Raw genomic sequence first — 12,086 nt, forward strand, 5'->3', positions numbered from 1 at the left:
GTTAAAGAAAAAGTAGTGAACGATATAGGGAAGAGGGTGCCATTTGGGACACAACCATTGGCTTTTCAAACATGGAATAAATTCCTTAGAGAAGCAGCACTTAACCTGATAAAACATGAAAATCAATATACACGGACCACCATTCTGTTATAGGTCAGAGGTTCATTTGAGGTTAATTTGATCCTCCTCAATGGCATTGCTCAGGAAAATCTCCCATTCATGAACTCAGAAGCATCGTCTTCCGACAGATAACATTCTAAAGTGATGGTGATGCCATGAACTGTCAGTGCTGACGTCCGTCATGCCATCTCACGTAGTAAACACAACGAAATCAGCAGTTAACTGTAACGTACTGCACCTCAGTCCAAGCAAAACTGCTGATTTAGGAATTTTGCATGTGGAGCGTGATCTGTACACCTCTTTGCCTACTGTTCTGCGTGTATTTACAGATGTCTTACTTACAGACAGACAGAAAAGGTTGAATGTGGTTTGTGAAAGACAATGATATGTGAAATACCCATTATTATGAAGGCAACAGGCCAAGCAACCCAGTTCAAAGGGAGATTGTGCCACTACCTCTGGGACGTTACATTGTCCACATTAAGATTTAAAATAGTGAACGCTTCACTGGACTGTTCCAGCCAATACCATAGTAAAAGAGTGTCCAACGGGTGAGGATGCCTCCCCCTCCTTCCTGCTTCTCCTCCCCCTCCTCCCCCCCTCTCTCTATCCGTCATGCTACTGAAGAGATACCCAGCAGTCCCTGCTGTGCTCTGGCCAATCAGGTCGCCAGGTCAGTTCCTCTTCCTGGTGGGTTCCTCAGGGGTCTCGCTCGGCTCTCCGGGGGCCTGGGGGCCAGGGAACGCATGGTGGTACAGGTGCCTGTGACTGGCTGCGACGGTATACAGCTTATATAGAGCCTGGAAAGGAAAATAGGAGAGGAGAGAGGGGTCATCACTATCTGGCTAAAAAAGAGGGGTGGAATTCTACATATTAACCATTGTCAGAATGCTAAAGATCATTTGTCTCAAATGTGCAATATGGCGAAATACAGAAAGGGTACATCCTAGGTCAAATGTAGACTTATATAGAGCCTGATCAACAGCAGAGGTAGAGGGTGCATTTGGGACTTTAACCATTATTGGAATGCTCAAGATAGATCTGAAAATATACAATAGACCTACACTGACACAACCCCCCCCCCAGTGTACTTACCTCATTTGTGCTTCCCTGTTGCAAAACAGAGCGAAACAAACAAAAAAAACACAGTCTTAGACAAATAATAAAAATATCAAGTGTAATATAAATATGAACATGTTATAAATATTTGTTTCCTTCAGCTCAAACTCTAAAAAATACTTTGTGATCATTTCCAGACGCCGTATTGTTCAACACGTCGCCACCTAGTGGTTTGGATGCTTTGTAAATACATTCTAGGTCAGGGGTCTTTTCTACCATGACAGCTACTTTTAAAAAATGAACTGCTGATTTTTTTCTAGCTTTCAAATAGGAACATTCTCCTCTCCCTGCAACTCGTCCCCTGGTCCTTAGTGTACTAGAGGAAGTAGTGTTGTTCCCTGGTCCTTAGTGTACTAGAGGAAGTAGTGTTGTTCCCTGGTCCTTAGTGTACTAGAGGAAGTAGTGTTGTTCCCTGGTCCTTAGTGTACTAGAGGAAGTAGTGTTGTCAACTCGTCCCCTGGTCCTTAGTGTACTAGAGGAAGTAGTGTTGTCAACTCTTCCCTGGTCCTTAGTGTACTAGAGGAAGTAGTGTTGTCAACTCTTCCCCTGGTCCTTAGTGTACTAGAGGAAGTAGTGTTGTTCCCTGGTCCTTAGTGTCCTAGAGGAAGTAGTGTTGTTCCCTGGTCCTTAGTGTACTAGAGGAAGTAGTGTTGTCAACTCTTCCCCTGGTCCTTAGTGTACTAGAGGAAGTAGTGTTGTCAACTCTTCCCCTGGTCCTTAGTGTACTAGAGGAAGTAGTGTTGTTCCCTGGTCCTTAGTGTACTAGAGGAAGTAGTGTTGTTCCCTGGTCCTTAGTGTCCTAGAGGAAGTAGTGTTGTTCCCTGGTCCTTAGTGTACTAGAGGAAGTAGTGGTCAACTCTTCCCTGGTCCTTAGTGTACTAGAGGAAGTAGTGTTGTCAACTCTTCCCCTGGTCCTTAGTGTACTAGAGGAAGTAGTGTTGTCAACTCTTCCCCTGGTCCTTAGTGTACTAGAGGAAGTAGTGTTGTTCCCTGGTCCTTAGTGTACTAGAGGAAGTAGTGTTGTCAACTCTTCCCTGGTCCTTAGTGTACTAGAGGAAGTAGTGGTCATCTCTTCCCTGGTCCTTAGTGTACTAGAGGAAGTAGTGTTGTCAACTCTTCCCCTGGTCCTTAGTGTACTAGAGGAAGTAGTGTTGTCAACTCTTCCCCTGGTCCTTAGTGTACTAGAGGAAGTAGTGTTGTCAACTCTTCCCCTGGTCCTTAGTGTACTAGAGGAAGTAGTGTTGTTCCCTGGTCCTTAGTGTACTAGAGGAAGTAGTGTTGTTCCCTGGTCCTTAGTGTACTAGAGGAAGTAGTGTTGTCATCTCTTCCCCTGGTCCTTAGTGTACTAGAGGAAGTAGTGTTGTCAACTCTTCCCCTGGTCCTTAGTGTCCTAGAGGAAGTAGTGTTGTTCCCTGGTCCTTAGTGTACTAGAGGAAGTAGTGGTCAACTCTTCCCTGGTCCTTAGTGTACTAGAGGAAGTAGTGTTGTCAACTCTTCCCCTGGTCCTTAGTGTACTAGAGGAAGTAGTGTTGTCAACTCTTCCCCTGGTCCTTAGTGTACTAGAGGAAGTAGTGTTGTCAACTCTTCCCCTGGTCCTTAGTGTACTAGAGGAAGTAGTGTTGTCAACTCTTCCCCTGGTCCTTAGTGTACTAGAGGAAGTAGTGTTGTTCCCTGGTCCTTAGTGTACTAGAGGAAGTAGTGTTGTTCCCTGGTCCTTAGTGTACTAGAGGAAGTAGTGGTCAACTCTTCCCTGGTCCTTAGTGTACTAGAGGAAGTAGTGTTGTCAACTCTTCCCCTGGTCCTTAGTGTACTAGAGGAAGTAGTGTTGTCAACTCTTCCCCTGGTCCTTAGTGTACTAGAGGAAGTAGTGTTGTTCCCTGGTCCTTAGTGTACTAGAGGAAGTAGTGTTGTTCCCTGGTCCTTAGTGTACTAGAGGAAGTAGTGTTGTCAACTCTTCCCTGGTCCTTAGTGTACTAGAGGAAGTAGTGTTGTCAACTCTTCCCTGGTCCTTAGTGTACTAGAGGAAGTAGTGGTCATCTCTTCCCTGGTCCTTAGTGTACTAGAGGAAGTAGTGTTGTCAACTCTTCCCCTGGTCCTTAGTGTACTAGAGGAAGTAGTGTTGTTCCCTGGTCCTTAGTGTACTAGAGGAAGTAGTGTTGTTCCCTGGTCCTTAGTGTACTAGAGGAAGTAGTGGTCATCTCTTCCCTGGTCCTTAGTGTACTAGAGGAAGTAGTGTTGTTCCCTGGTCCTTAGTGTACTAGAGGAAGTAGTGTTGTCAACTCTTCCCCTGGTCCTTAGTGTACTAGAGGAAGTAGTGGTCATCTCTTCCCTGGTCCTTAGTGTACTAGAGGAAGTAGTGTTGTTCCCTGGTCCTTAGTGTACTAGAGGAAGTAGTGTTGTCAACTCTTCCCTGGTCCTTAGTGTACTAGAGGAAGTAGTGGTCAACTCTTCCCCTGGTCCTTAGTGTACTAGAGGAAGTAGTGTTGTCAACTCTTCCCTGGTCCTTAGTGTACTAGAGGAAGTAGTGGTCAACTCTTCCCCTGGTCCTTAGTGTACTAGAGGAAGTAGTGTTGTCAACTCTTCCCTGGTCCTTAGTGTACTAGAGGAAGTAGTGGTCAACTCTTCCCTGGTCCTTAGTGTACTAGAGGAAGTAGTGTTGTTCCCTGGTCCTTAGTGTACTAGAGGAAGTAGTGCACTATGTTGTCAACTCTTCCCCTGGTCCTTAGTGTACTAGAGGAAGTAGTGTTGTCAACCCTTCCCCTGGTCCTTAGTGTACTAGAGGAAGTAGTGTTGTCAACTCTTCCCCTGGTCCTTAGTGTACTAGAGGAAGTAGTGGTCATCTCTTCCCTGGTCCTTAGTGTACTAGAGGAAGTAGTGTTGTCAACTCGTCCCCTGGTCCTTAGTGTCCAAGAGGAAGTAGTGTTGTGAACTCTTCCCCTGGTCCTTAGTGTACTAGAGGAAGTAGTGTTGTTCCCTGGTCCTTAGTGTACTAGAGGAAGTAGTGGTCATCTCTTCCCCTGGTCCTTAGTGTACTAGAGGAAGTAGTGTTGTTCCCTGGTCCTTAGTGTACTAGAGGAAGTAGTGTTGTCAACTCGTCCCCTGGTCCTTAGTGTACTAGAGGAAGTAGTGTTGTCAACTCGTCCCCTGGTCCTTAGTGTACTAGAGGAAGTAGTGTTGTCAACTCTTCCCCTGGTCCTTAGTGTACTAGAGGAAGTAGTGTTGTCAACTCTTCCCCTGGTCCTTAGTGTACTAGAGGAAGTAGTGTTGTCAACTCTTCCCCTGGTCCTTAGTGTACTAGAGGAAGTAGTGTTGTCAACTCTTCCCCTGGTCCTTAGTGTACTAGAGGAAGTAGTGTTGTTCCCTGGTCCTTAGTGTACTAGAGGAAGTAGTGTTGTTCCCTGGTCCTTAGTGTACTAGAGGAAGTAGTGGTCAACTCTTCCCTGGTCCTTAGTGTACTAGAGGAAGTAGTGTTGTCAACTCTTCCCCTGGTCCTTAGTGTACTAGAGGAAGTAGTGTTGTCAACTCTTCCCCTGGTCCTTAGTGTACTAGAGGAAGTAGTGTTGTTCCCTGGTCCTTAGTGTACTAGAGGAAGTAGTGTTGTTCCCTGGTCCTTAGTGTACTAGAGGAAGTAGTGTTGTCAACTCTTCCCTGGTCCTTAGTGTACTAGAGGAAGTAGTGTTGTCAACTCTTCCCTGGTCCTTAGTGTACTAGAGGAAGTAGTGGTCATCTCTTCCCTGGTCCTTAGTGTACTAGAGGAAGTAGTGTTGTCAACTCTTCCCCTGGTCCTTAGTGTACTAGAGGAAGTAGTGTTGTTCCCTGGTCCTTAGTGTACTAGAGGAAGTAGTGTTGTTCCCTGGTCCTTAGTGTACTAGAGGAAGTAGTGGTCATCTCTTCCCTGGTCCTTAGTGTACTAGAGGAAGTAGTGTTGTTCCCTGGTCCTTAGTGTACTAGAGGAAGTAGTGTTGTCAACTCTTCCCCTGGTCCTTAGTGTACTAGAGGAAGTAGTGGTCATCTCTTCCCTGGTCCTTAGTGTACTAGAGGAAGTAGTGTTGTTCCCTGGTCCTTAGTGTACTAGAGGAAGTAGTGTTGTCAACTCTTCCCTGGTCCTTAGTGTACTAGAGGAAGTAGTGGTCAACTCTTCCCCTGGTCCTTAGTGTACTAGAGGAAGTAGTGTTGTCAACTCTTCCCTGGTCCTTAGTGTACTAGAGGAAGTAGTGGTCAACTCTTCCCCTGGTCCTTAGTGTACTAGAGGAAGTAGTGTTGTCAACTCTTCCCTGGTCCTTAGTGTACTAGAGGAAGTAGTGGTCAACTCTTCCCTGGTCCTTAGTGTACTAGAGGAAGTAGTGTTGTTCCCTGGTCCTTAGTGTACTAGAGGAAGTAGTGCACTATGTTGTCAACTCTTCCCCTGGTCCTTAGTGTACTAGAGGAAGTAGTGTTGTCAACCCTTCCCCTGGTCCTTAGTGTACTAGAGGAAGTAGTGTTGTCAACTCTTCCCCTGGTCCTTAGTGTACTAGAGGAAGTAGTGGTCATCTCTTCCCTGGTCCTTAGTGTACTAGAGGAAGTAGTGTTGTCAACTCGTCCCCTGGTCCTTAGTGTCCAAGAGGAAGTAGTGTTGTGAACTCTTCCCCTGGTCCTTAGTGTACTAGAGGAAGTAGTGTTGTTCCCTGGTCCTTAGTGTACTAGAGGAAGTAGTGGTCATCTCTTCCCCTGGTCCTTAGTGTACTAGAGGAAGTAGTGTTGTTCCCTGGTCCTTAGTGTACTAGAGGAAGTAGTGTTGTCAACTCGTCCCCTGGTCCTTAGTGTACTAGAGGAAGTAGTGTTGTCAACTCGTCCCCTGGTCCTTAGTGTACTAGAGGAAGTAGTGTTGTCAACTCTTCCCCTGGTCCTTAGTGTACTAGAGGAAGTAGTGTTGTCAACTCTTCCCCTGGTCCTTAGTGTACTAGAGGAAGTAGTGTTGTCAACTCTTCCCCTGGTCCTTAGTGTACTAGAGGAAGTAGTGTTGTCAACTCTTCCCCTGGTCCTTAGTGTACTAGAGGAAGTAGTGGTCATCTCTTCCCTGGTCCTTAGTGTACTAGAGGAAGTAGTGTTGTTCCCTGGTCCTTAGTGTACTAGAGGAAGTAGTGGTCAACTCTTCCCCTGGTCCTTAGTGTACTAGAGGAAGTAGTGTTGTTCCCTGGTCCTTAGTGTACTAGAGGAAGTAGTGTTGTCAACTCGTCCCCTGGTCCTTAGTGTACTAGAGGAAGTAGTGTTGTCAACTCTTCCCCTGGTCCTTAGTGTACAAGAGGAAGTAGTGTTGTCAACTCTTCCCCTGGTCCTTAGTGTACTAGAGGAAGTAGTGGTCAACTCTTCCCTGGTCCTTAGTGTACTAGAGGAAGTAGTGTTGTCAACTCTTCCCCTGGTCCTTAGTGTCCTAGAGGAAGTAGTGTTGTTCCCTGGTCCTTAGTGTACAAGAGGAAGTAGTGGTCAACTCTTCCCCTGGTCCTTAGTGTACTAGAGGAAGTAGTGCACTATGTTTTCTGTAAATATACCTGGTCAAATAATGGTTAATAAACAACTCTAAGGGGTGCTCTATAAAGTCCCTGTTCCCTGGTCCTTAGTGTACTAGAGGAAGTAGTGTTGTCAACTCGTCCCCTGGTCCTTAGTGTACTAGATGAAGTAGTGTTGTCAACTCTTCCCCTGGTCCTTAGTGTACTAGAGGAAGTAGTGTTGTCAACTCTTCCCCTGGTCCTTAGTGTACTAGAGGAAGTAGTGTTGTCAACTCTTCCCCTGGTCCTTAGTGTACTAGAGGAAGTAGTGTTGTCAACTCTTCCCCTGGTCCTTAGTGTACTAGAGGAAGTAGTGGTCATCTCTTCCCTGGTCCTTAGTGTACTAGAGGAAGTAGTGTTGTTCCCTGGTCCTTAGTGTACTAGAGGAAGTAGTGGTCAACTCTTCCCCTGGTCCTTAGTGTAATAGAGGAAGTAGTGTTGTTCCCTGGTCCTTAGTGTACTAGAGGAAGTAGTGTTGTCAACTCGTCCCCTGGTCCTTAGTGTACTAGAGGAAGTAGTGTTGTCAACTCTTCCCCTGGTCCTTAGTGTACAAGAGGAAGTAGTGTTGTCAACTCTTCCCCTGGTCCTTAGTGTACTAGAGGAAGTAGTGGTCAACTCTTCCCTGGTCCTTAGTGTACTAGAGGAAGTAGTGTTGTGAACTCTTCCCCTGGTCCTTAGTGTCCTAGAGGAAGTAGTGTTGTTCCCTGGTCCTTAGTGTACAAGAGGAAGTAGTGGTCAACTCTTCCCCTGGTCCTTAGTGTACTAGAGGAAGTAGTGCACTATGTTTTCTGTAAATATACCTGGTCAAATAATGGTTAATAAACAACTCTAAGGGGTGCTCTATAAAGTCTAAGATTTTTTCACCAAATTATGTTTTATATTTTCCCAAATTATATTTTCTCAGGTTTATTTTTTTTTTCCCCTCAAAATTGCACAAATTCATAGAGAAACAACAAAATTGGATGTTCTGAGTTCATGTCAATGCTTAAATCACAGCAGAATACCATTTTGGTCTGGAACAAAATGGACACATTGTGTAATTCCCCATAATTGTGCATCTAAGCTCTTTAATTGCACATCTAGCAGGTGAGGAATGTGCCGTCTAATTTGCCAATGGTTCTGTACTGCTGCTGCTCATTCCGTGGCAAAGTTCACAAACCGGTAAGGTAAGCCTACTTTCGTAGTTAAGATTGAATTGAGAAAGTGTTGAGGAAAGTATTTCTGTCAAACCACAAGACAGTCAACTGACTACACGCGGCGTGATCGACAAACGCACGCACCACACCAGACAGACGGGCAATATTCCTGGAAATGAATTGGCAGTTATTGTGTTAAGTTTGGCTTTTTAAGCTAACCAGGGGTGGGATAATGTTGATTAGATAGTAGCTGGGAGCTTGCAGAGTCTTAAAAACTTGTTAGTGACAGTTTGCATTGGAACAAGTGTAAATTGCATGTACTTTCAGAACTGTTTGGCGAGCTACTCATAGGTAGTCTGCGTGCTACTGGTAGCGATCAATGTGTTGGAGACCCCTGGTCTAGGTAAAACTGGGGTGTTCCTTTGCCCTGAGGCATTTCTGGGTGCCTCTTTAGAGTCTACAGACTGATCTCAGGGTAAGGTTACCCTGTGGTCTAGGACTCTCCAAATCTTGAACCACTTTAACTGTATCTGTCCCGATACCCCAGCAAAAATCAGCTTTTCATTTATCTGACTTTCATTTATCTGCAAGTCCAGCCCTTACATTTAGCCTCACAATGAAGTGTTTAAAAAAAATAAAAAAAATCCCAGGCCAACCAGGGCTATAAGAACAACAATTTGACATAAACAGTTGATTTCATGAGTTTTACTGACAAATGTCAATAAAATAAGGTCCGCCAAAGCAACAACCTGATAAAAATGAATTTATATGAATGCTGTAAGTACAGAAATTGTTTGCTCAGTGGGAAATGAATATCCAACTAGTCAGTGACAACTGTGTGGAGTTCGGAGTTTGTGACAGCAACAATATGAACTTATTACAGTATTATAGCGACTATGTGCTGGGATTTCCTATGATCTTCTATGTAGAAGAAGCCCTTACCTTCTAACAACTCTTGTATAGCTTGTGACTGTCATAGAAACGTTCTAATAATTTGTAGCTCCAACCATTCCGACTCTACAGACTTTACTGCAGAAAGACCCCGTCCCCTCGAGCCCCTTCGTCACACAAACCTCTCTCGCTCAGCCACCATTAATCACACAGACTAACTGTTGGTATCTACGGATGCAGAAGAAATAAACTCTGAATTGGAAACTAATTTCCAATTCACACGTGTATTAATAGGACAAATATAAGCACCCACCAAATTATTTTTATTACAAACTGTATGCTTGCAATATAATGTTTTATATAAAACATTTAAATACTTTTTATAATATGCCAAGACATATAATATTATATGCCAAGACATATAATATGCCAAGACGTATTTAAATGTTTTATATAAAACATTTAAATACTTTTTATAATATGCCAAGACTATTAAAAAGACATTCAAGTGAAATACCCATTAATTGCAAGCATACAGTTTGTAATAAAATTAATTTGGTGGGTGCTTATATTTGTCCTATTAATACACGTGTGAATTGGAAATTAGTTTTTTTGCATATCCCAACTCTTCCCAAGACACCCTCGGAGAGTTGTACAAACCAATCACACAATGTTTAAAAGTGGTTAGGAGTCCAAAATGCGCCGCCGTTATGGTGAGACTCATTTGGTTAAGGTACACATTTTATAAGATAACGCCGTAGAGTACATGGTCAGAAATAAAATACCAGGTCGACTCAACTAGAGGTGAAGTAAGGTGACGATGTCCTAAAATGGACACCTTATCCATTTTGACACACTGAACTTTCCCCTTGATACAGATCTATGATCAGCTTCCTTTCCCCCAATTGTAACTTTAACCATTAGTGGGGAAGATTCTACACTGAACCAAGATCAGGGTCTTGGCGCAACTTCCCGCTACTCCTCCTGGCCATACATAAAGTAGGTTCTGGGACATACCTGGTCCCAGAGGGCTCCAGCCACCTGGTCGATGACCTGGCCCAGCTCTCGGTACTCCCCAGAGTAGCGTATGTAAGCCCAGGTACACAGGGTGATCAGCGCCAGGCCCAGAATCATATTACACACGCTGGCGATGATGTCCACCCCCACGAAGCCCGTGATGCCCGCCACCACGTACATGCTGAAGATGACCACAAACAGCGTGGCCGGGGTGCGGGCGGCGTGGAAGATGTTCTTGGAGTCGTTGTGCTTGATGTACTGAACGAACACCTCGTCCACCTGAAACAAGGTTGGTTATGTTTAGGGTTGCAAAATTCGAGTAAATGTCCAGGTTTTTCAGAAGTGCAGGAATCAGGAGGGAATAAGCAGAAAATCTGCAATCCTTCAACCAGGATTTCTGGAAAACCTGGGAATTCTGGGAAAGCAACCCTAGTTAAGGTGATTGGTTCCATTTCCCAACTAGCACATTTGGTTCCTTGGAAGTTGTGGGAAAGTACGTTTTTGGTTTCTCATTGGTTCTGGGAATGAAAGACGTTGCCAGACGGGCAAAACTGAACGTTTTTTTAAACATTCTGAGAACGGTAGTGAAAACTTCGCCTTTTCTGGGAACATACATTTTTAGGTTCCAACGAGGTTCTGAGAACGTTTTACTACGTTTCCAGGGAGGTTCTGAGAACGTTTTGCTATGTTTCCAGGGAGGTTCTGAGAACGTTTTACTACGGTTCCAGGGAGGTTCTGAGAACGTTTTACTACGGTTCCAGGGAGGTTCTGAGAACGTTTTACTACGGTTCCAGGGAGGTTCTGAGAACGTTTTACTACGTTTCCAGGGAGGTTCTGAGAACGTTTTGCTATGTTTCCAGGGAGGTTCTGAGAACGTTTTACTACGGTTCCAGGGAGGTTCTGAGAACGTTTTACTACGGTTCCAGGGAGGTTCTGAGAACGTTTTACTACGTTTCCAGGGAGGTTCTGAGAACGTTTTACTACGGTTCCAGGGAGGTTCTGAGAACGTTTTACTACGTTTCCAGGGAGGTTCTGAGAACGTTTTACTACGTTTCCAGGGAGGTTCTGAGAACGTTTTACTATGGTTCCCTGAACGTTTTCCTGGGAGATTTTATTAACATTCTGAGAAGATAGTTAAATAATGTTCTGAGAATTTTTAATAACACTGCTAGCGTAGGTTAACTGATTTAAACTCCAAGCACAGATAAAACATTAAAACACATGTATTTTTTATTGTGGCATGGCGTCAGTGAGATTCGGCAGGGTAGCCTAGTGTTTAGAGCGTTGGACTAGTAACCGAAAGGTTGCAAGTTCGAATCCCCGAGCTGACAAGTTACAAATCTATCATTCTGCCCCTGAACAAGGCAGTTAACCCACTGTTCCTAGGCCATCATTGAAAATAAGAATTTGTTCTTAACTGACTTGCCTAGTTAAATAAAGGTAAAATAAAGAAATGTAATTCAATACTATGATCTTCTGTTCTCTATCCATGGAATGAGTCCTCTGCGCCACCAGGATGGAGCTAGCTTGCCATGTTTTTTTTGTCTATTCAAACAGACCCCATTTCAAAGGAAAACAAGCACTCATTAAGATGAGATGTAACCAACGCACTTGAACCCGCTTAAAAAGATAGAGGATAGAGAGAGTTTTGTTGCTGCTGAGAACAGAATATAACTGGGTATCTTGCAACAAATATCCATAGGACAACCATGCTTTCACCAAGGTCTAAGAAAAATATGCTTCTCAGAACGTTATGTGCTAGCTCGGTTGCCACTTGCCAAATAGGTATTTAACGGGCGGGTTCAGGGCACAGATTAAGCATAGTCCTTAGTCCAGGATTAGGCTTAATCTGTGTCCGGGAAACCGCCCCTCAATGTTTATGTATTCAGGTTGATTGTTTGAAATGGTGAATGAAGCAGAGGTGACTCAGACATACACTCTCGCGGTGAGGTAGCCTTAGTTCTTTGTGACCCTCGACCCAAGAGGGAATTTCCTATTGGGCTAATGGTTAAGAAAGGTTTCCCGAGCGGAAGACAGCGGTGACATACCTCTCCCTCCAGCTGTAGCAGGTAGCGTCGACTGAACTCCTCCCCTCCCATCTTCTTGACCCCTCGGAACACCTGGAGGGCTTCCTCTCTGATGTCACTTTGTCTGGCCTGGAGCTCTGCCGGAGCCAGGAAGGGCCGGTCCCCGCCACACACCTGGAAAGGAACGAGGGGTGGTTATTAGATACCTTCACCATAGTGGGATAATAGAGCAGTGGTTCTCCAACCTCTCC

At 44.6% G+C, this 12,086-nt stretch overlaps 1 protein-coding gene across 2 annotated transcripts in view; it reads right to left on the reverse strand.

Annotated features, from left to right (window-relative positions):
- The window catches only part of atl1 (atlastin GTPase 1), a 39,645-nt gene continuing 27,559 nt past the window's right edge, over positions 1–12,086 (reverse strand). The window contains exons 12-15 of one of the 2 annotated variants that reach the window (XM_029730910.1): positions 11,857–12,009; positions 9,809–10,087; positions 1,216–1,230; positions 1–920 (exon numbers count right to left, since the gene is read on the reverse strand). In XM_029730910.1, coding sequence (XP_029586770.1) covers positions 795–920; positions 1,216–1,230; positions 9,809–10,087; positions 11,857–12,009 — 573 coding nt within the window. In that variant the 3' untranslated portion in view covers positions 1–794. The remainder of the gene's footprint in view (positions 921–1,215; positions 1,231–9,808; positions 10,088–11,856; positions 12,010–12,086) is intronic. The other variant, XM_029730911.1, reaches the window with a different exon arrangement.

Source organism: Salmo trutta, chromosome 33, assembly GCF_901001165.1.
Source record: "Salmo trutta chromosome 33, fSalTru1.1, whole genome shotgun sequence".
Taxonomy (NCBI): domain Eukaryota; kingdom Metazoa; phylum Chordata; class Actinopteri; order Salmoniformes; family Salmonidae; genus Salmo; species Salmo trutta.